The following is a 27,669-nucleotide window of genomic DNA, read 5'->3' as shown; positions in this document are numbered from 1 at the left end:
TTGCTCTACTGCTATTGTGTTATTCTGGTAGGGCATACTATTGCTTCAAAACGTGCCAGCCATCTGGTTTGAAAATCATAGTGTTCTTAACACCCTTGCTCTAGGCAAAATAAAATGCTAGTGTCACCATATGTTATAAAATTACACCACTGAGAAAGAATAAAGTTTCGATGAAGTAGAAGTTATTATATCTACAAATAATTTGTAAATGTGACAAATAATTCTGTCAATAAGGATAGTAAAAATGATATTATTATCATCAATATCGACATCAAGAATAAAAAGGCTGGAAATACATTTTACCTGTAAGTGCCATACATAACTTTTTCACAGTCAACTAGCAGAAACTTCTGTTCCATTTTTCCGCAGAACTTTGCTCCTGACTTAGAAAAATATTCTTGTCCTTTGACTGTTCGAACTCTCATGTTCTGTTTAATAAAAAAATAAATAATACATACATATTAATAGCAGTTTCAAAGAAAATGCACTCTTAAAGGGGTATTCCGGGTTTCCGAGATGGGGACGTGACGTCACGATCATGCCCCTGGTGATGTCATGTCCCCTCCATTCATGTCTATGGGAGGGGGATTGACGTGATGTCACTAGGAGGCGTGGCAGTGATGTCACATCCCCGTCTCGGAAGCTGCACCGAGATCGCGGGGGTCTCCAGCTGCGGGACCCCTGCGATCATACATCTTATCCGGTATCCTTTGGATAGGGGAGAAGATGTATAAACCCAGAATACCCCTTTAAGGTATCAAATTTTCATAAATATAATTTATTTTCAGACAAAAACATTCCAGTCTGTCTTTTTTGCCATAAAAAAAATCACAGCAAACTTTTATCAAACTTTTACATAACAAAGAACAGGAAACTTTAGTATTGTGAGCTATTTATTGTCTCTACAGTGGTTTACCATCAATTAGGTGACACCCATTCTAGAAGACCTTACATAGGGAGCAGGGATGGAATCAAGTCATTAGTAGTCAATGAATAAAGTCATAGCTATTGCAACACAGCTTACAGACCTTCAAAATCATATTTTATGAACACCAGCACATGAATAATGTCCACATCATTTACTTATAAATATACCGGATTTCTCTTTATAAACTATTCATTGAATAAGAGTATCTATTATTTTACATTTCAGAATAGACGATTCTACATATTTTACATCTTCTGGTAGGTTGACACTTTTAAAAGGGAATCTGTCAGCTGTATTTGCCAGTTTAGCTTTGTTAAGTGCATTATATAGTTACATTGTGTTCATTTTTCAACCTTATTTGTTATTCTAAACTATTTTGTTATACTGGAGGAAAATTATCATTTCGGTCCAATATGCCGTTCGTAACTGCATTCTTTCAGTAAAATTATAATGGGGGAGATTTAGCAAAGAAAAAGTTGACCAGTTGCCAATAGCAACCAATCAGATCGCTTCTTTTATCTTTAAAAAAAAGCCTCTGAAAATTGAAAGAAGCGATCTGATTATTTTCTATAGGCAACTGCTCTACTTTTCTTCACCAACTTCTCCTTCAGTCACAGGATCTGCTTTGTCTCCTACTAAACTATAAGCACCATCCTCCCTGTCTGTAGTCTGACTGCGCAGAAACACAAAATGGGTAAGTTGATTGACCAAAGAAGATGCAAATGAAAATAATGCTACCAATCTGAAAAGACAACCAATTAAAGGAGAAGTCCCATGCCTTGAAGTACAGAAAAACGTATCCCCTATCCACAGGAAAGATAAGTTTTAGATCGCGGGGGGTCCAACCGCTGTGGCCCCCTCACGATCTCCTGAACGGAGCACCTGCTCTCCCCCAGAGCGGCGAGTCACGACCCTCACCTGAAGCATGGGCCGCCACCTCCCCTCCATATATAGTAGAATCTCCCAATTGCAGACACTCACAGGGAATAAAAAATTGTCTGCTAATGAGAGATGTACCCTGTTGGGGAAAAAAGGCTAAAAAAATCTTTCTAAATGATGGAATACGGTCCTGTACTCACTTCAGAGTGTAATTACCCATAAAACATGATAAAAAGCAATATTACAGTAGACTCTCCCAGTGCCATTTATTCACCACTTCCCTGTACCATTTCATCCCCCTTTATACCCTGTGCCACCTTATTCCCCAGTGCCTTGTGCCAAATTATCTCCCCTTACTCCCTTTGAACATCATTTCTGCTTAATCCCCCTGTGCCATTTCATTCCCCCTTCATTACCCTCTGTGTAAATCCATCACCCCCCCTCTTTATGAAGTGGCACAGGGGGATAAAGGGGGAATAAAATGGCACGGGGGAAAGAAATGGCACAGGGAGTGGTAAAGAGGGGGTGATGAATTTGCACAGAGGGTAATAAAGGGGGAATAAAATAGCACAGAGGGGGGGATCAAGAGGAAATTATGTGGCACAGCGAGTAATAAAGGGGGGATGATTTGGCACAGGGGAAATAAAATGGCATGGGGGGAATGAGGGAATGAGGGGGGTGAATCATGTGGCCGGAAGACGTACAGAAGCAATGTTTAAACCGCAGTCTTCTGCTTCTGTGCTGGGGCTGCTGCAGGGGGTGCTGCAGGGGCCTGGGCCCCTTACTGGGGTATTGGCTGTACCCCTTGATGGCAGCCTTGTATACAAGATTAGGTTGGCACATATGCCTGATTGTTCCCTATTGGGAGTGTTTTGTCCCCTTTCGGGTGTGTCTGCGTCCGCGATTGGGAATTTCTCCTATTCTGAGGGTGCAAATACATTAAGTCTTATGGGACTCTGTTGTGGAAATAAAAACTGTCCGCTATTGCAGTGGTTCTCAACCTGGGGTACAAGTACCCCCAGGGGTGCGTAGCAGTTCTCCAGGGGGTACTTGAAAAAAATCAGTAATGGCAGCTACAGCCACTGGTTACTGTTCTGAAACAAATGGTAGGCTAACGTCACTGCACTGAGGACCGGAGCAGGAGGACAACAAAGGGGCACTGGGCACTGGGTGGCTGAGGGCAGTGACTACCATAAGCTTTGTTGTTCCACTACCCCTGCAGACCGGGGACCTACTGCTATGAGCCATAACAATATTTCCCCAGACCAGAACAGCAGTGAAGTGCCAAAGCGGGACAGTATGGTGGCCTCAACTATATAAGGGGTGCGGTTCAGGGGCCTACAGCTATATTGGGGCACAGAGGGGACCTAACAACTTTATGGGGACTCAAATTGGGTAAGATTACTGTGTGTGACAATAAACATGGGGAGTTTGTAAATAGGTGGGTATTGTACTGCAGAAAGGAGCCTAAAATGTTTGTTTGGCTGGTTCTGTGGAGAAGTCTTGTATGGGAGAAATCTTAATGGCGGTCTAGGCCAGATAGTGAAGAAAAGAAAAGCATTGACCTCCCAGTCAATGCCCAAATTGTCATAAGAAATACTGTTTGATGAGGAGTATATGTGGCCAATTCTAGTCACGCTGACCCTGCTTTTCTACTTCTAGGACCAGGTCATAGATACCCTGAGCACAGAGAGAAGCACTGCATTCAGATTGTCAGGCAGGTAAGTCTGGGAGGGAGTACGGTGCAGCCAGAGTGACTAGAAGGGGCCAAACCTGATACTCATTGACTATATGTGGAAAATTATACCACAGTGTAACTATGAAAGTATAGGTATAGACACATCACATGGATACATCATGTTTCACCATGTTTAAGGACCTGAGTGCTGTATGGCAGGCTGCACAGGGGTGCTCCTACTAAATGCTGTGCATCGAACTGCAGAAAGCTCTGTTCATTGTGTATATGGTATTCATACACTATAATGTGTATTATACACTACCATCTAGATTCACATAACAGAATGTATGCCCATATGCAGATCCTAGAAAAGGCTATCATTTTGGACACATGCAGCTAGGGCAAAGACAGAAATAATCTAATTGAGTATTGGCCCAGGAGGCATGAGTAGTCTTAATGTAGAAAATAATGATGGAATTATACCACTAGAAATTGGCATAATCCATGAGCAGAAAATGAGATAAAAAACTAAAGTGATTTGCTTCTTCAATATTGTTTCATCTATATTTTGATTTAGGCTTCGGCAATAAAACAAACAACGACAGTTAAACATTTAAAAATACATAGCATGAAAAGAGGAATAAATGATAGAAATACATGCATGGCATTGAAAATTAATATGCAAAGTTCAGAAATTTAAGCAACAATATTAGTGTTAAGTTATAACAGTTTCGTGAAATTAAAGGGGGTTCATGTATTCAGTCATATAAGTAAATAAGGACCATGAATGGGCTAAAGAATCCAACATCTAAGCCACAAGTCATGGAGGAAGCTGCAAGCCTGTGCCTTCCCTCCTGGTCAATGTGCTCCATAGTAACTCGTTCTTGATGAAATATGTAAAGTATAGGTTCTAATAAGCACTGATCTTTATGCTGTATATGTAGGCATATGGACATGAGCAGTGCTCATTTACACTGTAGCTTCCAAGTTTACAGAGGTTACACTTCTGTGTCTTGTAAAGTTATGGCATGGAGGAGCCTAGGAAATAATGTACCAGAGGAGCCATAGGTAATCATGCTACTAGGATTGTGAGAAAGTAGATGGAGTATCCCATCCTGATCACCTACTGACTTCAGTGGAGGGTGAGAAAGCCAAGACCCTTCTGCAGAGAATAAATATAGTGACCATAGTTGTCTAATCCATTACATGAGGTGGTCCAAGTGTTCCTTATCAGTAATTAAGTACTCTGCAATAATCTTAGGGGCTGTAATTTTGTTTTTGTTTTGTTATTTACAATTTCAACAAATGCTCTTCTTTGGCTTTTGACTACAGCCACTTTGTTGCTGATTGTTTTTCCAGTTTTTGCATACTGAGATGTGATCAAGAAAAGAAGTAGACCTTGACACATCTATCAACTCAGATCACAGGCACCAACCAACAATTATTTTTTTTTTCAGGTCTGAAATATCACATCCTTAAAATAAATAGAAATGTAATTATTGGCTGAATATATGCTGTTACAAGATAAGAAACAATTTTTCAACTGTCAATTTCCATTTCAATTGGGAAAAAAAATCTCAAGGGGGTTTGGCAAGGTTACACAATATTCAGGAACTAATTACTGTCACAATTTTGTGCTGAGTAATGTTGATTTTAACAAAAGAGCTTATTTATGTTTCATGGACCGATTCTCTTGCTGGTATAAATTATGCAGATTTTTGTGAAAAATGGGACAGGTTCCTTTAATTGGAAATCATGAATGTTCAACCTTTGTCCAAGTTATGAATATAATGGATCTGTCTGCCCAGCTCTAATGATCAGGTACTTTGTGTGTTAAATATAGAGACAATTGATTGATATTGAGATGATTAGTTCTATTCAAATGAAACAACAATATTTGGTTTGTGTAAACAGGGTAAAGACACAATATTAGGAATAATATTGGTAAATTAACCATCTGGTTCTGGAGGGGCACCATCTGGGGCGGACAAGATTACTGTCCTAATTTCCTCCATAGTAATCAGTGAGTTCAAATAATTTTTCTGCTCCTGTCACAGTGGGGAGAACAATTTTAGTTGGCTTTCAGTTATAATACAATCGGTATCTTTCAGTTATAATTTATATAGGGTTCCAAAGAAGTCACAGAATGTTTTTGATATCTCCCCAGGAATATGAGTTGTATTCCTATTTGAATAACCAGAATAGGCGTCTGCCTACACTGAGAGCTAACGAAATTGGCCAGCATTTTATTGAGTTTACCCCATTTAGGATTTCTGTCCTGCAAAAAAGATTTATTCTGTGCCTTCTCCCTAACAAATTCCACCAGGGCCTCTCATCTAACAATGTGGGGTTGTCTGTACAGGCCTGCTCTGCTTTGTGAACGGCTTTGTTCAATCTGTCTTCTGCGGCCCTGAATATCTTTATTTTATTTTTATTTTTTTTATTTCTCTAAAAAGTCAACCCCTCAGAAAGGCCTGAGTACTCCAGCGGAAAACATATTTTTTTTTTTACTCAAGGGGCTCCTGAAAGTTAAAAAGATTTGTAAATCACTCCTATTTTTTTTCTTTGTGAAATTTCTGACCACAGTGCTCTCTGCTGACACCTCTGTACATTTTACTATGGACTGTAGGAGTAGAAGAAAATCCCCATAGCTAACCTATCCTGCTCTGGACAGTTCCTAAAATGGACAGAGGTGTCAGCAGAGAGCACTGTGGTTAGGCAGAAAATAAATTCAAAAAGAAAAGAACTTCCTTTGGAACATACAGCAGCTGATAAGTGCTGACAGGGTTTCAATTTTTAAATAGAAGTAATTTACAAATCTGTTTAACTTTCTGGCACGGGTTGCTTTAAAAAAAAAAAAAAATTCCACCAGATTACCCCTATAAGGCAACCCAAACTACATTCGTATTAGCTGTTTCATAATAAATAGTCCAAAAATTTTAGATTTCCTCCTCAAAAAATACACTGCACTGCACCCCTATAGATATGACCATGTATATGTATACCAATAAGATTCTAGCCATAAATGTAAGCCCATAATGTAACATTTACCAGAAATAAATGGGGTTTATACATGAACTCCACTGGTCAGACGTTGAGCTTACACTACATGTGTAATCTGGAATGGATGACAAAATGTTTTTCCATCACTTAAAATTCCTGTCCAATGCCTGGATTGTTACACTGCGATGAAAAGGTTCCCAGATGAAAAAAATGGATATGATAATGTGTCCTTGCATTGAATTCAATTATACAATGATGGATGTGTTGACTAATACGATGATTAATGTAGTGTATACTTAGTGACAAGTTGACAGGCAACTGGACAGCAAACTCTTCTTTGCAAAAATATGTTTTTAATGATATAGCAGATAATAGCGTCCTAAGCCCTGCACACAGAATGCAGAGTGAATAGGAGATTGTGCCAACTCCAGTCAAACTTGATTTCACTCAGGTTAAGTTGGCAATAGACATACAGTAGGGTTGCCACCTTGCCGGTATTTTACCGGCACAGACAGTATTTTGGCCACCCTGCCAGTATTTTTATATTAGAAATACTGGCAATGCAATGCTTGATATATATCCAACCAACCATCTAACTCCCAGAATGTTACACCATGTACAGTGGGGTTTAAAAGTTTGGGCACCCCAGGTAAAAATTTTTATTCATTTGCATAAAGAAGCCAAGGAAAGATGTAAAAATCTCTAAAAGGCATCAAATTACAGATTAGACATTCTTATAATTTGCCAACAAAAGTTAGATTTTATTTCCATCATTTACACTTTCAAAAGAACAACAGAAAACAAAAAAATGGCGTCTTCAAAAGTTTGGGCACCCTGCAGAGTTAATATCTTGTACTGCCTCCTTTGGCAAGTATCACAGCTTGTAAATGCTTTTTGTAGCCAGCCAAGAGTCTTTCAATTCTTGTTTGAGGTATCTTTGCCCATTCTTCCTTACAAAAGTCTTTCAGTTCTTTGAGATTTCTAGGCTGTCTGTCACGCACTGCTCTTTTAAGGTCTATCCATAGATTTTCAATTATGATGAGGTCAAGAGATTGGGAAGGCCATGGCAAACCCTTCAGTTTATGCCTCTTGATGTAATCCTCCGTGGATTTCGAAGTGTGTTTAGGATCATTATCCATTTGTAGAAGCTATCCTCTCTTTAACTTCAGCTTTTTCACAGATGGCATCAAGTTAGCATCCAAAATTTGCTGAAATTTTATTGAATACATTTTTCCTTCTACTCGTGAGATATTCCCTGTGCCACTGGCTGCAATACAACCCCAAAGCATGATTGATCCACCCCCATGCTTAACAGTTGGACAGAGGTTCTTTTCATTAAATTCTGTTCCCCTTCTTCTCCAAACGTACCTTTGCTCATTCCGGCAAAAAAGTTCAATTTTAACCTCATCGGTCCACAGAACTTGTTTCCAAAATGCATCAGGCTTGTCTATATGTTCATTTGCAAATTTCAAATGCTGATTTTTGTGGTGAGGACATAGAAGAGGTTTACTTCTGATGACTCTTTCATGAAGACCATATTTGTACAGGTATCTCTTTATAGTGGAATAGTGTACCACAACTTCAGTGTCTGCCAGATCTTTCTGGAGGGATTGTGCAATCAAATGTGGGTTTTGAATAGTTTTTCTCGCAATCCTGCAAGCTGTTCTGTCTGATATTTTTCTCGGTCTTCCAGATCTTGCTTTAACTGTTCCTGATGACTGCCATTTCTTAATTACATTACGAACAGAGGATATTGACATCTGAAAATGTTTTGCTATCTTCTTATAGCCTTCTCCGGCTTTGTGAGCGTCAACTATTTTCAGTTTCAAATTACTAGAAAAATGCTTAGAAGAACCCATGGTGCTGATTGTTGGGGCAAGGTCAGATGAGTCTGGGCATTTATAATGTTTGAGATTGACATCACCTGGCCTTCCCCAGATGATGATTGAGAATAATCCATGACACTGGCAGGTATTAGCTTTGCAAAGGGGGCAGTGTATGCTATAAATTCTGCAGGATGCCTAAACTTTTGCAGACACCATTTTTTGTTTTCTGTTATTTTGAAAGTGTAAATGATGGAAATAAAATCTAACTTTTGTTGACATATTATAAGAATGTCTAATTTGGAATTTGATGCCTTTTGGAGATTTTTCCATCTTTCCTTGGCTTCTTTATGCACATTAATACACATTTTTATCTGGGGTGCCCAAACTTTTGATCCCCACTGTACTATACCAGTGTTTCCCAACCAGATCGCCTCTAGCTGTTGCAAAAGTACAACTCCCAGCATGCCCGGACAGCCATTGGTTGGTTGGGAAACACTGATCTATACTTTACACTACTATATAGTCCAACATGCTGGGAGTTGTAGTTTTGCAACAGCTGGATGCACCCCTGGTTGGGAAACACTGACCTATACTATATACTACTATATAGTCCAACACGCTGGGAGTTGTAGTTTTGCAACAGCTGGATGCACCCCTGGTTGGAAAACTCTGACCTATACTATTTACTACTATATAGTCCAACATGCTGGGAGTTATAGTTTTTGTTTGGGACAGCTGATGAGCCACAGGCTGTATCAGGGCATGCTGGTAGTTGTAGTTAGGAACTAAAGGGGCGACACGCCTTCTTTACCGTGAGGACTGTGAATTTATGGAACGGTCTACCTCAGGAACTGGTCACAGCAGGAACAATTAACAGCTTTAAAACAGGGTTAGATACATTCCTGGAACAAAATAACATTAATGCTTATGCAGAATTATAAAACTACATCCCTTTCCCTTATCCCCTTACACCCTTCCCTTCAATCCCCTGGTTGGACTTGATGGACGTATGCCTTTTTTCAACCATACTAACTATGTAACTATGTAACTATGTAACTGCAGCTCCCGATTAAAATTTAAAAAAAGCAATCAAAAGGTCACATCAAAACAAAATGATACTGTTAAAAACTACAGATTGGTGGAAAAAATGAGCCCTCATACAGGCCCATATAAGGAGAAATAAAAAAAAAAGTTATAGGGGTCAGAACAAAATTTTCCCTGCATATGTGTATCTTGTGATGTTACGCATACATAATCAATTATGCTAATTAGCATGGTCGGTATTTTTTTTTTTGCAAGAAAGATGGCAACCCTAAATAGACATTTTACATTTTATAGAGCAATTCGCCCCTATACTAACTAAGTGTCTACTGATGGATCTTGCTGATTCCATCAACTTCTGACAATTCTCTGTTTATGTCTTTAGTGGCTATTCAAGAGTCCCAAACATCTGTTGTGTTGAGGAAGAGCAGCTATACATTCTACATATAGGCTCTCATTTACTAAGAGTGTAGTGTAGGTTTCTTTGTGGGTTTTAATTCCCTACAATTTATTTTCCACAGTATTTACTAAGGTTTCCCTACATTTTCCACTTTTCCCTGCACTTTGCTTTTTTTTACACATGCTGTGATCTGTCTGGTTTTCCTCAGCTCAAATCCACCACATTTTCTGTGGAAACCTTAGTAAATATGTTGGGTTTTTGTGAATATATCAGGAACAAGCCCCTTTTCAGAGACTACACCCCCTTTCCTGGCAGCCACGCCCATTTTTCAGGTTTTCTTAGCAAAATGGAGAGTTAGTCTGGGTTTTTTCAATTCTGGCACAAATTCTGGTGCATAATCTGGCGCAGACAGAATTTCTGGTGCAATGCGACAGAATCTGGCGCACAACCCGACAAAACATGTTGGGTTTGCAATAGTAAATGAGGGCCATAGTCTTCTTGTTTTCCGATATTAGACTGCACAAACTGTATGTGATAATCTATGTCAGATAGGTAAGGGATCCTTACAGATAATTAAGTTCAAGGTAGGATTTTAATAACCGACATGCGTCAATGGCCACGGCCGGCTATTAACCATTTAGATCGCCGCTGTCAAAGCTGACAGCGGCGTCTAAAGGTGCCTTTATCCCGTCCCTGGTGGTCCAGTGGGGTGGATGGCCCCCCCGCAGCGTGATCACTCGGGGGAGAGGGGTTAGGGGGTGATCCACTGCTGAGGTAGCCTGAGGGCTTACCTCTCCTTCCACGGCAGCTCCTGTGCTGAGAATGATAAAGCCTGGCAGGAACAGGCTTTATCAATCGAGCACAGACCACATTGATCTGTATGAGAAATCAAATGATTCAAATGGACTAAAAGTGTAAAAAAGTTTTAAAAAAGTTTAAAAACACACACATTAACCCCTTTCTTATTAAACATTTAAATCACCCCCCATTTCCCACATTCCATATAAAAAAATATATAAACATAATAAAAATAAACATATGTGATATTGCCGCTTGTGTAAATGTCCGAACTATAAAAACATATAATTAATTAAACCACATGGCCAATGAAAATTAATTCTAAAGTCCAAAATAGAGTATTTTTATATATACTTTTTATACCTTAACAAATTAATAAAATGCAATCAAAAAGTCTGATAGAAAAAAAATGTTACTGACAAAAACTTCAGATCAAGGCTCAAAATATGAGCCCTCATACACAATACAAAATATGAGCCCTGTACATGAAAAAAAAAAAAAAATTATAGGGGTCATAAGAGGACAATTTTAAACGTATTAATTTTCCTGCATGTAGTTATAATTTTTTCCAGAAGTACAACAATTTTAATCGTATGGGCCTACAGAATAAAGATAAAATGTAATTTTTACCGAATGGCGTTTTTTCTTCAATTTTGTCGTACAATGATTTTCTTTTCCATTTTGCCGTAGATTTTTGGGTAAAATGACTGATGTCATTGCAAAATAGAATTGGTGGCGCACAAATTAGCCATCATATGGATTTTTAGGTGCAAAATTTAAAGGGTTATGATTTTAAAAAGGTGAGGAGGAAAAAATGAAAGTGCAAAATCAGAAAAACGCTTGGTCCTTAAGGGTTTAAAATAAAAAAAAAATGCAAAAAATAAAAACAAAAAAACGCAAAAAAAACGCAATGCGCAAAATATAGACCCAAAAAAGCAATAGAACACAATGATAAATAACCACCATAGTATTTTATAGAACCAATGTGGTTGTTCTATGCACTGCTTCCACTACTGGCTTTGGCAAAAAATACTCATAAGATTACAATATGTGAAACCAGTCAATCTGTACTCTAAAAATGCCTTTTGACACGAACAGTAGCTATACATACATATGTATATATATATATATATATATATATATATATATATATATATACACACAAAAAATAGAGGCACAACAGCACTCTCTATGTAAAAAATTTATAAATAGCAGGGTGCAAGCAACTAAAAAAGGATCAGTCCATAAGTCCCTCCAATTCCATAAAAATAAAAAGTAGTGCAGCACTCCATATGGTGAAAAAAAACTTTTGGTCTGTACTATATATATATATATATATATATATATATATATATATATATATATATATAGTAGTGCAGCACTCCATATGGTGAAAAAAGTAGCGGGTTTATTCCATCAAAAACAGTGTAATAAAGAGCAGCAACGTTTCGATCCTCTCCAGGATCTTTCTCAAAGAATCCCTTGAGAAAGATCCTGGAGAGGATCGAAACGTTGCTGCTCTTTATTACACTGTTTTTCTCATTCAGAGTTTTCTTTATTTTCATGACTATGAAAAATGTAGATTCACACAGAAGGCATCAAAACTATGAATTAACACATGTGGAATTATAGACATAACAAAAAGTGTGAAACAACTGAGAATATGTCATATTCTAGGTGGAAAGTGTTCCCAAGTGCAGTCACAAAAACCATCAAGAGCTACAAAGAAACTGGCTCACATGCAGACCACCCCAGGAAAGGAAGACCAAGAGTCACCTCTGCTGTGGAGGATAACTTCATCTGTGTCACCAGCCTCAGAAATCGCAGGTTAACAGCAGCTCAGATTAGAGACCAGGTCAATGCCACACAGAGTTCCAGCAGCAGACACATCTCTAGAACAACTGTTAAGAGGAGACTATGGGAATCAGGCCTTCATGGTAGAATATCTGCGAGGAAACCACTGCTAAGGACAGGCAACAAGCAGAAAAGACTTGTTTGGGCTAAAGAACACAAGGAATGGACATTAGACCAGTGGAAATCGGTGCTTTAATCTGATGAGTCCAAATTTGAGATCTTTGGTTCCAACCAGCATGTCTTTGTGCGACGCAGAAAAGGTGAACGGATGGACTCTTCATGCCTGGTTCCCACCGTGAAGCATGGAGGAGGAGGTGTGATGGTGTGGGGGTGCTTTGATGGTGACACTGTTGGGGATTTATTCAAAATTGAAGGCATACTGAACCAGCATGGCTACCACAGCATGTTGCAGTGGCATGCTATTCCATCCGGTTTGCTTTTAGTTGGACCATCATTTATTTTTCAACCAACAGGACACTGACCCCAAACACACATCCAGGCTGTGTAAGCGCTATTTGACCAAGAAGGAGAGTGATGGGGTGCTGCGCCAGATGACCTGGCCTCCAAAGTCATCAGATCTGAACCCAATGAATGCAAAAGGGTCAACAAGTGCTAAGCATCTCTGGGAACTCCTTCAAGACTGTCGGAAGACCATTTAAGGTGACTACCTCTTGAAGCTCATCAAGAGAATGCCAAGAGTGTGCAAAGCAGTAATCAAAGCAAAAGGTGGCTACATTGAAAAACCTAGAATATTACATATTTTCAGTTGTTTCACACTTCTTTGAATGAGAAGGTGTGTCCAAACTTTTGGTCTGTACTGTATATATATATATATATATATATATATATATATATATATATATCATATTTATCAGCGTATAACACACATTTTTTAAGCTAAAATTTTAAGCTTAATGTCTACCTGTGTTTTATACACTGATGAACTCTTTCTGGCCTCGCAGAAGCCACTGCGGTTCGATGATTTAAAGAGGACCCCCACCCGGTTCCCATCTCGGCTTTCATATTTACCTGTCGCCGTGCTCATGCAGGCTCCGGCGGCATCCTGCGCTGTTGCTGCATGCTGACGAGTGACGTTCTCAATGCTGACAGGTAAATATGAAAGCCAAGGATGGGTACTGGGTGGCAGGGGGCCTCTGGTGGCCTTCATTGAACTTCAGTGGCTTTTGTAGGGCCAGAAACATTTATCGGGGTATACACTCACTTACATGCACCCTCATTTTAACAAGGATATTTGGGTAGAAAAAAAAAACCTTTTTACCCAAATTTCCTTGGAAAAATTAGGGGGCGTGTTATACCCTGGCAAATACAGTATATATATATATATATATATATATATATATATATATACAAAAAAAGAGGATTGCAGCAGCACACATTGGTCAAAAAAATTGAGGCTCTTAGCGCACTTTTTGATCAAAACGTGTCCCCCATCCACCACGGGGAGGTGGCCTCATTTAGGATGGGAACCTAGCACAAATTCTGAGCCTAACACTCAACTATCCACTCACCTCTGCTGGGCATATAGCCTCTGACTGGGTGACATGCTGGATCCATTTAAAACTCCACCTGTGAGAAAGGGGGAGGGGTGCACAGCTAAACAGGGTGCCATTACCCCCTGAATTGTATACACAAGAAAAAAGAAAGATAGCCGGCACAACAGCCTAATACACGGGTGCACACTGCCATGGCATCAGAGTATACAAAAAAAGAGGATTGCAGCAGCACACATTGGTCAAAAAAATTGAGGCTCTTAGCGCACTTTTTGATCAAAACGTGTCCCCCATCCACCACGTGGAGGTGGCCTCATTTAGGATGGGAACCTAGCACAAATTCTGAGCCTAACACTCAACTATCCACTCACCTCTGCTGGGCATATAGCCTCTGACTGGGTGACATGCTGGATCCATTTAAAACTCCACCTGTGAGAAAGGGGGAGGGGTGCACAGCTAAACAGGGTGCCATTACCCCCTGAATTGTACACACAAGAAAAAAGAAAGATAGCCGGCACAACAGCCTAATACACGGGTGCACACTGCCATGGCATCAGAGTATACAAAAAAAGAGGATTGCAGCAGCACACATTGGTCAAAAAAATTGAGGCTCTTAGCGCACTTTTTGATCAAAACGTGTCCCCCATCCACCACGGGGAGGTGGCCTCATTTAGGATGGGAACCTAGCACAAATTCTGAGCCTAACACTCAACTATCCACTCACCTCTGCTGGGCATATAGCCTCTGACTGGGTGACATGCTGGATTCATTTCTTTCTTTTTTCTTGTGTGTACAATTCAGGGGGTAATGGCACCCTGTTTAGCTGTGCACCCCTCCCCCTTTCTCACAGGTGGAGTTTTAAATGGATCCAGCATGTCACCCAGTCAGAGGCTATATGCCCAGCAGAGGTGAGTGGATAGTTGAGTGTTAGGCTCAGAATTTGTGCTAGGTTCCCATCCTAAATGAGGCCACCTCCCCGTGGTGGATGGGGGACACGTTTTGATCAAAAAGTGCGCTAAGAGCCTCAATTTTTTTGACCAATGCGTGCTGCTGCAATCCTCTTTTTTTGTATACTCTGATGCCATGGCAGTGTGCACCCGTGTATTAGGCTGTTGTGCCGGCTATCTTTCTTTTTTCTTGTGTGTACAATTCAGGGGGTAATGGCACCCTGTTTAGCTGTGCACCCCTCCCCCTTTCTCACAGGTGGAGTTTTAAATGGATCCAGCATGCCACCCAGTCAGAGGCTATATGCCCAGCAGAGGTGAGTGGATAGTTGAGTGTTAGGCTCAGAATTTGTGCTAGGTTCCCATCCTAAATGAGGCCACCTCCCCGTGGTGGATGGGGGACACGTTTTGATCAAAAAGTGCGCTAAGAGCCTCAATTTTTTTGACCAATGTGTGCTGCTGCAATCCTCTTTTTTTGTATACTCTGATGCCATGGCAGTGTGCACCCGTGTATTAGGCTGTTGTGCCGGCTATCTTTCTTTTTTCTTGTGTGTACAATTCAGGGGGTAATGGCACCCTGTTTAGCTGTGCACCCCTCCCCCTTTCTCACAGGTGGAGTTTTAAATGGATCCAGCATGCCACCCAGTCAGAGGCTATATGCCCAGCAGAGGTGAGTGGATAGTTGAGTGTTAGGCTCAAAATTTGTGCTAGGTTCCCATCCTAAATGAGGCCACCTCCCCGTGGTGGATGGGGGACACGTTTTGATCAAAAAGTGCGCTAAGAGCCTCAATTTTTTTGACCAATGTGTGCTGCTGCAATCCTCTTTTTTTGTATACTCTGATGCCATGGCAGTGTGCACCCGTGTATTAGGCTGTTGTGCCGGCTATCTTTCTTTTTTCTTGTATATATATATATATATATATATATATATATATATTTACAGTGGGGGAAAAAAATATTTAGTCAGCCACCAATTGTGCAAGTTCTCCCAATTAAAAAGATGAGAGAGGCCTGTAATTTTCATCATAGGTATACCTCAACTATAAGAGACATAATGAGAAAAAAAATCCATAGAATCACATTGTCTGATTTTTAAAGATTTTTTTTGCAAATTATGATGGAAATTAAGTACTTGGTCACCTACAAACAAGCAAGATTTCTTTCCCTCACAGTCCAGTAACTTCTTCTTTAAGAGTCTCCTCTGTCCTCCACTGGTTATCTGTAAGAATGGCACCTGTTTGAACTTGTTATCAGTATAAAAGACACCGGTCCACAACCTCAAGCAGTCACACTCCAAACTCCACTATGGCCAAGACCAAAGAGATGTCGAAGGATACCAGAGACAAAACCAGGCTGGGAAGACTGAATCTGCAATAGGCAAGCAGCTTGGTGTAAAGAAATCAACAGTGGGAGCAATTATTAGAAAATGGAAGACATACAAGACCACTGATAATCACCCTCGATCTGGGGCTCCACACCCTGTGGTGTCAAAATGATTACAAGAACCGTGATCAAAATTCCCAGAACCACATGGGAGACCTAGTGAATGACCTGCAGAGAGCTGGGACCAAAGTAATAAAGGCTACCATCAGTAACACACTACGCCACCAGGGACTCAAATCATGCAGTGCCAGACTTGTCCCCCTGCTTAAGCCAGTACATGTCTGGGCCAGTCTGAAGAATGTCATATGGTCAGATGAAACCAAGGTAGAACTTTTTGGTAAAAACTCAATTCATCGTGTTTGGAGGAGAAAGAATGCTGAGTTGCATCCAAAGAAAAGCATACCTACTGTGAAGCATATGGGTGGAAACATCATGCTTTGGGGCTGTTTTTCTGCAAAGGAACCAGGACGATTGATCCATGTAAAGGAAAGAATGAATGGGGCCATGTATTGTGAGATTTTGAGTGAAAACCTCCTTCCATCAGCAAGGCATTGAAGATGAAACATGGCTGGGTCTTTCAGCATGACAATGATCTCAAACACATCATCTGGGCAATGAAGGAGTAGCTTCATAAAAAGCATTTCAAGGTCCTGGAGGGGCCTAGCCAGACTCCAGATCTCAACCCCATAGAACACCTTTGGAGGGAGTTGAAAATCCGTGTTGCCCAGCAACAGCTCCAAAACATCTCTGCTCTAGAGGAGATCTGCATGGAGGAATGGTCCAAAATACCAGCAACAGTGTGTGAAAACCTTGTGAAGACTTTTAGAAAACGTTTGACCTCTGTCATTGCCAACAAAGGGTATATAACAAAATATTGAGCTGAACTTTTGTTATTGACCAAATACTTATTTTCCATCGTAATTTGCAAATACATTCTTTAAAATCAGACATTGTGATTTTATGGATTTTTTTTTCTCATTCTGTCTCTCATAGTTGAGGTATACCTATGATGAAAATGACAGGCCTCTCTCTCTTTTTAGGTGGAAGAACTTGCACAATTGGTGGCTGACTAAATACTTTCCCCCCACTGTGTGTGTGTGTATATATATATATATATATATATATATATATATATATATTTGTTATTTTTTTTCTTTTTTTTTTTTCTTGATTTTACATTGGAGTTTTAAAATGACTGCATATGATACACATGTATACAATATTTTAAAGGGAATAAGGAATGAAATATACCAGTGCCAAATACAGTAAGCAAAGGTATAGGGAAAGATTTATCAAAAACTGTGTTGAGGAAGAGCCGTGCAGTTGCCCATAGCAACCAATCAGATTGCTTATTTTATTTTTATAAGGATCCCTGAAAAATAAAAGAAGGGATCTGATTGGTTGCTATAGGCAACTGGTCAATGTTTCCTCTGCACAGGTTTTTATAAATCTCCCCCGTTTGTTTGTTTAATCTTATGTCCAAACTGCTGTGGCCTGAAGCACTGTACCTCATATGGAGCTAACAGATTTCCTTTAATAATCTATTGATTCATTAAATTTATTTCAGCTCTACATCTATGTAAAAAAAAGCTTGTCCTTAACAGATAACCATTTAATTCACATCACGTTCCACTGTTCCAATTTCAGCATAATTTAAAAGTTATATACTGTAACTAAAAAAGAATAACACTTGCAGAGAAAATAATCCCTTGATAGAATAAACTAATTTCTATGTGAGTCACAGTTTTTAGGTTTTATAATGTCAGTTCCTATTAATTTACTATTTCAGAAAAAAAGAGAGAAAGCTAGCAACTATATGATGCTGCCCACCAATAAATTATTTAACCCCTTAACGACGCAGGACGTACATTTACGTCCTGCGCCGGCTCCCGCGATATGAAGCGGGATCGCGCCGCGATCCTGCATCATATCGCGTCGGTCCCGACGCTCATCAACGGCCGGGACCCGCGGCTAATACCATACATCGCCGATCGCGGCGATGTGCGGAATTAACCCTTTAGAAGCGGCGGTCAAAGCTGACCGCCGCTTCTAAAGTGAAAGTGAAAGTGACCCAGCTGCTCAGTCGGGCTGTTCGGGACCGCCGCGGTGAAATCGCAGCGTCCCGAACAGCTTGCAGTACACCGGGAGGGCCCTTACCTGCCTCCTCGGTGTCCGATCGGTGAATCAATGCTCCGTGCCTGAGATCCAGGCAGGAGCAGTCAAGCGCCGATAACACTGATCACAGGCGTGTTAATACACGCCTGTGGTCAGGATGAGAGATCAGTGTGTGCAGTGTTATAGGTCCCTATGGGACCTATAACACTGCAAAAAAAAGTTAAAAAAAAGTGTTAATAAAGGTCATTTAACCCCTTCTCTAATAAAAGTTTGAATCACCCCCCTTTTCCCATAAAAAAAAATAAATCAGTGTAAAAAATAAAAATAAACATATGTGGTATCGCCGCGTGCGTAAATGTCCGAACTATAAAAATATATCATTAATTAAACCGCACGGTCAATGGCGTACGCGCAAAAAAATTCCAAAGTCAAAAAAAGCGCATTTTTGGTCACTTTTTACACCATTAAAAAATGAATAAAAAGTGATAAAAAAGTCCGATCAAAACAAAAATCATACCGATAAAAACTTCAGATTAGGGCTCAAATAATGAGTCCTCATACCGCCCTGTACGTGGAAAAATAAAAAAGTTATAGGGGTCAGAAGATGACATTTTTAAACGTATAAATTTTCCTGCATGTAGTTATGATTTTTTCCAGAAGTGCGACAAAATCAAAGCTATATAAGTAGGGTATCATTTTAACCGTATGGACCTACAGAATAATGATAAGGTGTAATTTTTACCGAAATATGCACTGCGTAGAAACGAAAGCCCCCAAAAGTTCCAAAATTGTGTTTTTTCTTTGATTTTGTCGCACAATTATTTTTTTTTCCATTTTGCCGTGCATTTTTGGGTAAAATGACTAATGTCACTGCAAATTAGAATTGGCGACGCAAAAAATAAGCCATAATATGGATTTTTAGGTGGGAAATTGAAAGGGTTATGATTTTTAAAAGGTAAGGAGGAAAAAACGAAAGTGCAAAAACTGAAAAACCCTGAGTCCTTAAGGGGTTAATCAGTCTCATGTACCATACAAAAAACATCTTTATTTCAATATGCAAAAAAGAGGGGAGTATACAGACATTTAAAAAAAATTTAAAAAACATACATTCTGGATGGAGGGAAGAAACCCTACAACACCCGCCCCGTGCTGGGTAAATGACCCTCTCTTCAGGGAGAGGACAATCCTGCCACAAATATTGCTGAATAGAGAGTAACACCAGTTTCAAATATATAATGCAGTTAGTACAAAACGTTCACAAAGGTAATAACATCAAGATTAAATCAATTCCGCACTATCCAAATATGAGCATATCAACTGAAATACATCTATCCAACTATCCTAATGGCTAGCAGGTCAAATCAAGGTAAATACCAGTCCTAGTAAAGTGCATGTGACATGAGAGAGATGACCGTCTCTAGCTAGTAAAGGTGCAATGGTAGAATGTCCTCATGATGAGGATATTCTTTTTTACATATTGAAATAAAGATGTTTTTTGTATGGCACATGAGACTGATTAAATTTATTGGTGTGCAGCATCATATAGTTGCTAGCTTTCTCTCTTTTTTCTGAAATAGTATGTGTATTTCAGCAACTTGCTTGCACCCAGGGGTGTGTATTTAGGCGATGCCCCTTCTCTTTTTTTTTTTTTAGTTCCTATTAATTTATTTCCATGCTCCATCAAATAAATGGGTTGTCCAAAAGTTTAACCTTTTAAGGATGCAGCTATTTTTCATTTTTGCACTTTAGTTTTTTCCTCCTCACCTCATGGCCATAATGCTTTTAATGTTTCACTACAGACCCATATGAAGGCTTGCTCTTTTGTGCCACCAATTGTAGTTTGTAATTGAAACACTAATTTTAACCACTTTAGGACGCAGGGTGTACAGATATGCCCTTGTGTCCTGGTACTTACCTGTACGCCCTGACATGTTAAGTGGTTTTGCAGTGAGCACAGTAGCTGTACTTGCTTCAAAGCAGTGAATGTCGGCTGCCATCAGTAGCCAGACACTCACTGCTCATGCCTGGCAGTGGCGATCCGGCCACTGCCCTGCATTTAGCCCTTAAGACAACATGATCAATGCCGATCACAGCATCTAAAATGAAAGTGGAAATTGCCAGTATCTCAGTAGAACTCTCTGAACCTACACAACATAATTGCGGGGGTTCTGTGAGATAAATTGGCAGAGGAGGATCCCCTTACTTGCTTCTTGCCACCGATCGCCAAACAGGCTGTTGAGGCTGCCGGCACTAGTGGAGCACTGGTGGCACTATTGTAGCACTGCACAGATGGAAATCAGGAAAGGGATCCCTGTCAATGCTGATCTGGACCCTGAGATTTCATGGCAGTGGTCCCAACCAGCTCCCTGAGCTAACTGATAGGTATTTTCAGCACTTTTAGACAACACAAGTAACTAAAGGGTCTAAAGGGTTAATGCATTAGCCGTGGATCCCACCATCTGTATCCTTTAGGGGTTAATAAATTCAGATGAAAGTAAGATATTTTCTAATAATAAAACTTCAGTTTTACCTAGTAAAACCCTGCTAACTTCATTGTCAAAGCTGTTATGGTCCCCACTGGGCTTGGCCTATTTTCTTGGAGCAATGACTTGCCTGACATCAATATGACCATTGCAGCTAACATGTATAGCACATGTCGGCTAAGTTGAGTTATTGTCTGTGGTGGTCACAATGTCCGGCACAATTATTTTATGAACATTTTCTGCTCACTGTATAATTTATTAGAAGAAGAAATTGGGGCTCAGGATCATGAATATTGAATCAAATGTAATTTCTTGGTGTTAAAAATGTTATTCAACGTTATGTGCTGTGACTCACAGGGCCCTTGTGAGTCAGCAGAGACACAAAATAACAATATATAAGATAGAAATATATCAAAATATATGATGGCAAAAAAAGGATAATACTGATAAAATAATAATAAAATATAATAATAAAATGTAGCCACACACTATAATAAGTCCAACCTGGATATGATACTACGCAGTATATGGTGCTTTTGCTCTATTCGAGTGATCACTCTTAATATGCAGCTCAGTTCAGTATACTGGTAATGTCCAGGTATAGTGACAAGTCTGAGACTCCCCAATCTGGGGGTGAAAACTAATGCAAAGTCTCTGTGAGATGTCATTTTTTTTGTCTGCACTGCGATATTACACCATGGTTGTGCAGGTAGGTAAATGGTACCTTGAGATGAGCGTGATTCTTAATCCATGTTCGGCTCTCCTGGCAGGAAGAGCGCTGCTGGAGACTCGATCGCCTCCCAGAGTCGCAGCACGAGTAGCGGTGGTCTCCGGTTAGGTGGACTGCAGCGCTTCTCCTGAGTGCAGCAAGCTGCTGAAGAAAGGACCAACGGGGGGTCCTGAAACTCGTCCAGAAATCTAATACAATAGTGACCACCACCATTCATATCATGGAGTGATAGCACAAGTCTGATTTATATTTGCCCAGCTTGCCGGCATCACCCGACCTGCCAATCAACCAGTGACGGCGCGCGTTACTTCAAACACGAGGACGCCGCTGGGATCGGCTACTGCTGCACCCAGGAGAAGCGCTGAAGTCCACCTAACCGGAGCCCACCGCTACTCTGGCTGTGAATCTGGGAGACAGACGAGTCCCCAGCAGCGCTCTCTCTGCCAGGAGAGCCAGAACATGGATTAGGACTCACACGCATCTCAAGGTGCCATTTACCTACCTGCATAACCGTTGTCTAATATCGCAGTGCAGACAAAAAATAACATCTCACAGACACTTTGCATTAGTTTATACCCCCAGATCGGGGAGTTTCAGACTTGTCACTATACCTGGACATTACCGGCATACTGAACTGAGCTGCATACTAAGAGTGATCAATCGAATAGAACAAAAGCACAATATACTGCGCAGTATCATATCCAGGTTGGACTTATTATAGTGTGTGGCTACATTTTATTATTATATTTTATTATTATTTTATCAGTATTATCCTTTTTTTGCCATCATATATTTTGATATATTTCTATCTTATATATTGTTATTTTTTGTCTCTGCTGACTCACAAGGGCCCTGTGAGTCACAGCACATAATGTTGAATAACATTTTTAACACCAATAAATTACATTTGATTCAATATTCATGACCCTGAGCCCCAATTTCTTATTCTAATTTGCCTATTGTTCGACACTGTAGGTATAGGTGCCATTTTGGTAGCTCGAGTCTACAGGTTACTAGCCTAGCAAGAGCCTCTCCAATATTCTATATTGTATAATTTATTAAACTGCAGGAAAACTCTTTAAAAAAGCAAGTTTGAACAGTATATATATATAAATAAATATATATATATATATATATATATATATATATATATATAGTTTGCAATTGGCTTACATAAGCCATGGGAAAAAATAAATACCAAAAAAAAAACACACTTTGTAGATATAAAAAAAGATGTGTGGAATGGTGCCAGCCGTTAGGACTCTGATTACAGATCAAATAGCTACATCTAAAACAGACGGCAGCACTCCCATAGACTTCAATTCATCGATGTGCAAAGGATCGATAGATAGACAGATTACTTTATATTACTTACCCTGAGTCGTTGTATTTGTAACCCCTGCTTCTCCGTCATCGTCAAAAAGTTTGAAAAGTTCACATCATCGAGAAGTAGATAGACTGGAACTCCTCTAGTTGAGGCCTCCACGAGTTCTTTAAATATATCAATATCAGTAAACATATCCATGACGATGGCGATCACCTGTAGAACAATATAAATGAATATCAGTTACTCCAAATAGTTTTATGCTGAGTTCACACTCTGCGACCAATTAGCCGCAGCCAATTGCAGTATGAATTTTTGCACCAAATGACCAAATAAGTAAAAATAGTGCATTTTGCCACGATTATGCAAGTTATGCAAACCGTGATACAATGCACAATTTTTAGACTAGTTTTAATTTTTTTGGAAAATTGCCACTGCAGTTATTGAGCCAAAGTCAGAGATTAATCCAGTAGAAGGGAAAAGTATAAGTTCCTCCTTTAAATTTCCCATTCCTTTAGAATATACTTCTGGCTTTGGCTTAAACAGCTGGAGGTCTGCCATTTTGAGACCACTGCCCTAGATGAATACCTTGAGTGGTATAATTTACAAATTCTTGCCTTCTGAGTCCTCCTGTACAGCACATAATGACTATGCATAAGGCATTGCTGTGCTCAAAAGAAATGCTACAAAATGTTGCATGGGTTTCAAAAATTGCCTAAAACCTGCATCAAAGTATCATGCATAAAAGTATTCATAGGCCTCCCCCTTATTATTTTCAAGAAGAAAATAAAAACACAGGAGTTGTATGTGTTTACAGATGTTTTTGGGTGGTTTTTGTTTATTTTATTTATTTATTTATTCATACTTTTTATTTATTTTTTTTAATCTCCTTTTTTTGCTTCCCATAAGGAAACCCACGGATATATATATATATATACATATATATATATATATATATATATATATATATATATATATATATATACATATATATATATATATGTATATATATATATATATATATATATATATATATATATATATATATATCAGAAAAAGATGCCACAAGTAAAACAAAAATATTATTTTTTGTATTTCTGTATTGACATCCGGCAAACAACTGGACCCAGCAGCTTTTGCCGAAAGCTTTATAAAACCTCAGATAAGACACCACAAAAATGTTGTGTTGTTCCTAAAAACACCGAAGTCTCATTTAGATAGTTTGCTTGGAAAAAATCGGTCACATTCCAGCTGTTCCAGATCTTAAAGCAAAATTTTTACTTAAAGTTTGATAACGGTTCAGACTTTTATACTATAGGTCACGCACTATTTGGGGTATATTTTGTCCCTCACAGTTAGGGTCTTACGTTGAAGACATTTGAAGAGTGCCACCAAATTGTATGTGCTGGATATATGCAACTGGGTGCCTATACTGCTACATGCATCTGTCATTTGCTCCTTGTGTTGAATGGCCTAGTTAGGCTGTATTCACATAATGTTGGGGCCACTTGTCGTTCCCCATTCATTCAATGAGGTTACCAGAGTCAGCTAGTGGTCGTCTTATTTTCCCACCTTATTCAGTTGTTTTTTACCCAGACTTAAAAGCACAGCAGACAAATGTTTTCAGTTCTGTTTAAAAATGGATATGGTAGGAAAATGAGCGGACTGATGGCACTAGCTGACTTTGGTCACCACATTGAAAAGAATGGGGTATGACACGGGTCTGGCAGTGATACAACATATATTTATTACAAAATACATTCTGTTGGTTTTATTTAACAGTCAACGAGCACAACAGTATCTGCTGATTTCCCTGGTGTGTACATTAAACATGCCTCACAGGGAGTGAACAGAGTCTTGACAGATTATGACTTAAACTAGTGGATCTGTGAAATATATGGGTTAAAGCATTCTTGCTGCAGACTGATCTAATTTTCCATGAAATCTCCAACTTCCTGTTATTAATGAGATATGACTAATGTTCCTGGTGACTACTAGTTAAAAATTGGCCGCAGGGCATGTAAATAGACGTGAACAAGCACAATTGACCTGTAGCCAACAACATTCTCTCCTTTATTGATGGGAGAATCTGGTCTAATGTAAACAAAGCCTAATCTATGTATAATGAACAGTTATGTAACTTCATAAAACAATTTGTGCTTCAGTTCTGTACTATGTCGGTGTACGAGGATATTCCTGTTTACTTCCTGTTTTAGAGTCTAAAAACTGATACAATGCAAATAATTATTAAAACAGAGTTTGCTACAATTGTATCCAGTCCTCAGAAGCATGCGTCCTCATAGACCCATTTGTCTTGATAGCCACTGATGCTTAGTGGTTTGTAGTTTCTAAACATCATATTCTGGCCTCACTGGTTACCAGGTCTTCATGCATTGACTATCTGGTGAGTTTATACTTGAGGGAAACATCAAATATAAACAGACAATGCTGCAGTGTAAAGCATGGGATAAGGAAACCTCTGTTGGCTTATGTCTTAAAGGGGTACTCCGCCCCTAGACATCTTATCCCCAATCCAAATTGGATATGATGTCCGATCGCAGGGGTCTTCTGAGACCCCCCACAATCTCTGTGCAGTAGCCGGTGTTATGAACATTATGTTCAGAATGCTTGGTGCGGGCGGTCGTGATGTCACGCTATGCCACCTCCATTCATGTCTATGGGAGGGAGCATGAGGGCCACCCTATCCTTTGAATAGCGTATAAGATATCTAGGGGCACAGTACTCCTTTAGCTTTGCATGCAAGAGGGATTCTCTATTATACTGTTGTTGAGACAGATTTATACAATTGCGACATTTATAAGTACTTTACTGTTCTTTTTATCTAACCAACAGTGAGACTACATGCTAAGTAAATGTATATGCTTCTAAAGAAATAAATCTACTATTAAGGTCCAAAAAAATTCTACGAACAATTAAACAAAAACAAAAATATTTGACTTTATGAGCAATCTGGAGAGCTTTATATTTGCTAGATTAAAGCATTCTCTTAGTCTGGGAGGATACACGGACCAATTTACCACTTGTCAAAAATATTTGGTATTTCCAAGTCCATAAGAACCCATACTATAAAATAGTCTCATTTTAAATATTTTAATCAGTGCTATGTATGATGAAAGTGCTACCGAGTTTTAAAGCAGTACAATTTTGCCAGTAAGGTATAAAAAGTAATCACACTGCATCAAAATAGTAAAATACAATACTCACTAAAAGCATGACCAAACACATTGCCCTGGGTGCTTGGTCCTGCTTGAAGTGAGTATTGTTATCATTTTGATGCAATATGATTACTTTGTATGTCTTATTGGCACCTTTGCACTTTTATTATATATTGCACTGCTTTAAAATCCTTTGGATATTTACTTACAGCTTCATTGTGATCCATTTATCTGTACATGTATTGTACACTTATACCCTCCTGCAGTACCTATTCTTAGGCACAGCACCACAATATTTCCAATTTATTTAATTCTCTGAATGTCTTTTTTTAAACCCTTAAAGCGCAATTGATACTTAAAAATACTGCTTAAAACTATTCTATGTAAATGCTGTGTACAAGTGTAATGCAGCCATACGTTTTCCCCCACAGTCATGAAAAGTTAGACAGGTTTGGCCAGGGGTCCACTTCACTTCATTGAATTGTGTGCTGGAGGTGGGCCCGCCGACTCAATTTAAATATTCATTGTTGAGGGTCACGTGAGTACTCTGTCGGCGCAGCGCTCTCATGACCAGCGGCAATGAATATCCATATTGTGTTTGCGGGCCCACCTCCAGTGCACAATTCACTGAAGATGAAAGAAGATCTTCGGTGGGACAGATCTCCAGAGTGCAGGTACATATTTAACTCATTAAGCTCTTATCGGTCTCTTGTTCACCCACACTATAACCCAGTATATTGGGTTTAGTGTGGGTGAACAGATGACCGTTTTCCTTTAAATGTATAGCAAAACTGAAAAGAACATTTTAATTGCCATTGGTTGCTGTGGGCATCAGCCCCACTCTTCCTCTACATAGGTTTTGATTTATCCCACCCCCCACGCACACACTTTATCTGTACCAATTTTGCATAGAGAGGACCTTTTGATCATTTTAATTTTATTTCTTGGATGTGATGTGACAAAAAAAACAAAAAACTGACATTTGGATTTGTTTTCGGCCTTCATCGTGGGAGATCAATAACGTTATATTTTAATAGTTCTGACAATAACACATGTGGAGATAACAAATAGGGGGTGATTTACTTTTAGTATGAAAGGGGCTAATATATATGTGTAAAACCTTTATTATTCTTAAAATTGTTTTATATATATATATATATATATATATATATATATATATATATATATACATACACACATTTTATTAGTTCCCTTAGGGGACTTGTGTGAGGAATCATTAGATTTCGAGCAGTAATGTTGTCAAGGTTTGCATGTTAGCTTTCTGGAGTAAAAATAAAATGCTCCAAAATGTGCAACTTTTATGTTTTCTGCGCAAATATTGGAGAGCAGTGTGCAAACATTCCGACTTTTTACAACAGTTTTCTGATGTAAGCCACAAAGTTCCCCCCCCCATGTGTTTCAACTGTATTAAAGGGGTACTCCGGTGAAAACCTTTTTTCTTTTAAATCAGCTGGTGCCAGAAAGTTAAACATATTTGTAAATTACTTCTATTAAAAAATCTTAATCCTTCCAGTACTTATTAGCTGCTTCATGCTACAGAAGAAATTCCTTTATTTTTGGAACACTGATGACATC

The 27,669-nt window shown here is 39.2% G+C and overlaps 1 protein-coding gene across 1 annotated transcript in view; it reads right to left on the bottom strand.

The window, feature by feature from the left end:
* Positions 1 to 27,669, bottom strand: part of FAM83B (family with sequence similarity 83 member B) — a 108,319-nt gene that overhangs the window by 9,640 nt on the left and 71,010 nt on the right. The window contains exons 3-4 of the mRNA XM_056563239.1: positions 22,949 to 23,113; positions 304 to 428 (exon numbers count right to left, since the gene is read on the bottom strand). Coding sequence (XP_056419214.1) covers positions 304 to 428; positions 22,949 to 23,113 — 290 coding nt within the window. The remainder of the gene's footprint in view (positions 1 to 303; positions 429 to 22,948; positions 23,114 to 27,669) is intronic.

The sequence above is a fragment of the Hyla sarda genome, chromosome 3, assembly GCF_029499605.1.
Source record: "Hyla sarda isolate aHylSar1 chromosome 3, aHylSar1.hap1, whole genome shotgun sequence".
Classification (NCBI taxonomy): domain Eukaryota; kingdom Metazoa; phylum Chordata; class Amphibia; order Anura; family Hylidae; genus Hyla; species Hyla sarda.
This window is presented reverse-complemented; position numbering and strand designations above follow the sequence as displayed.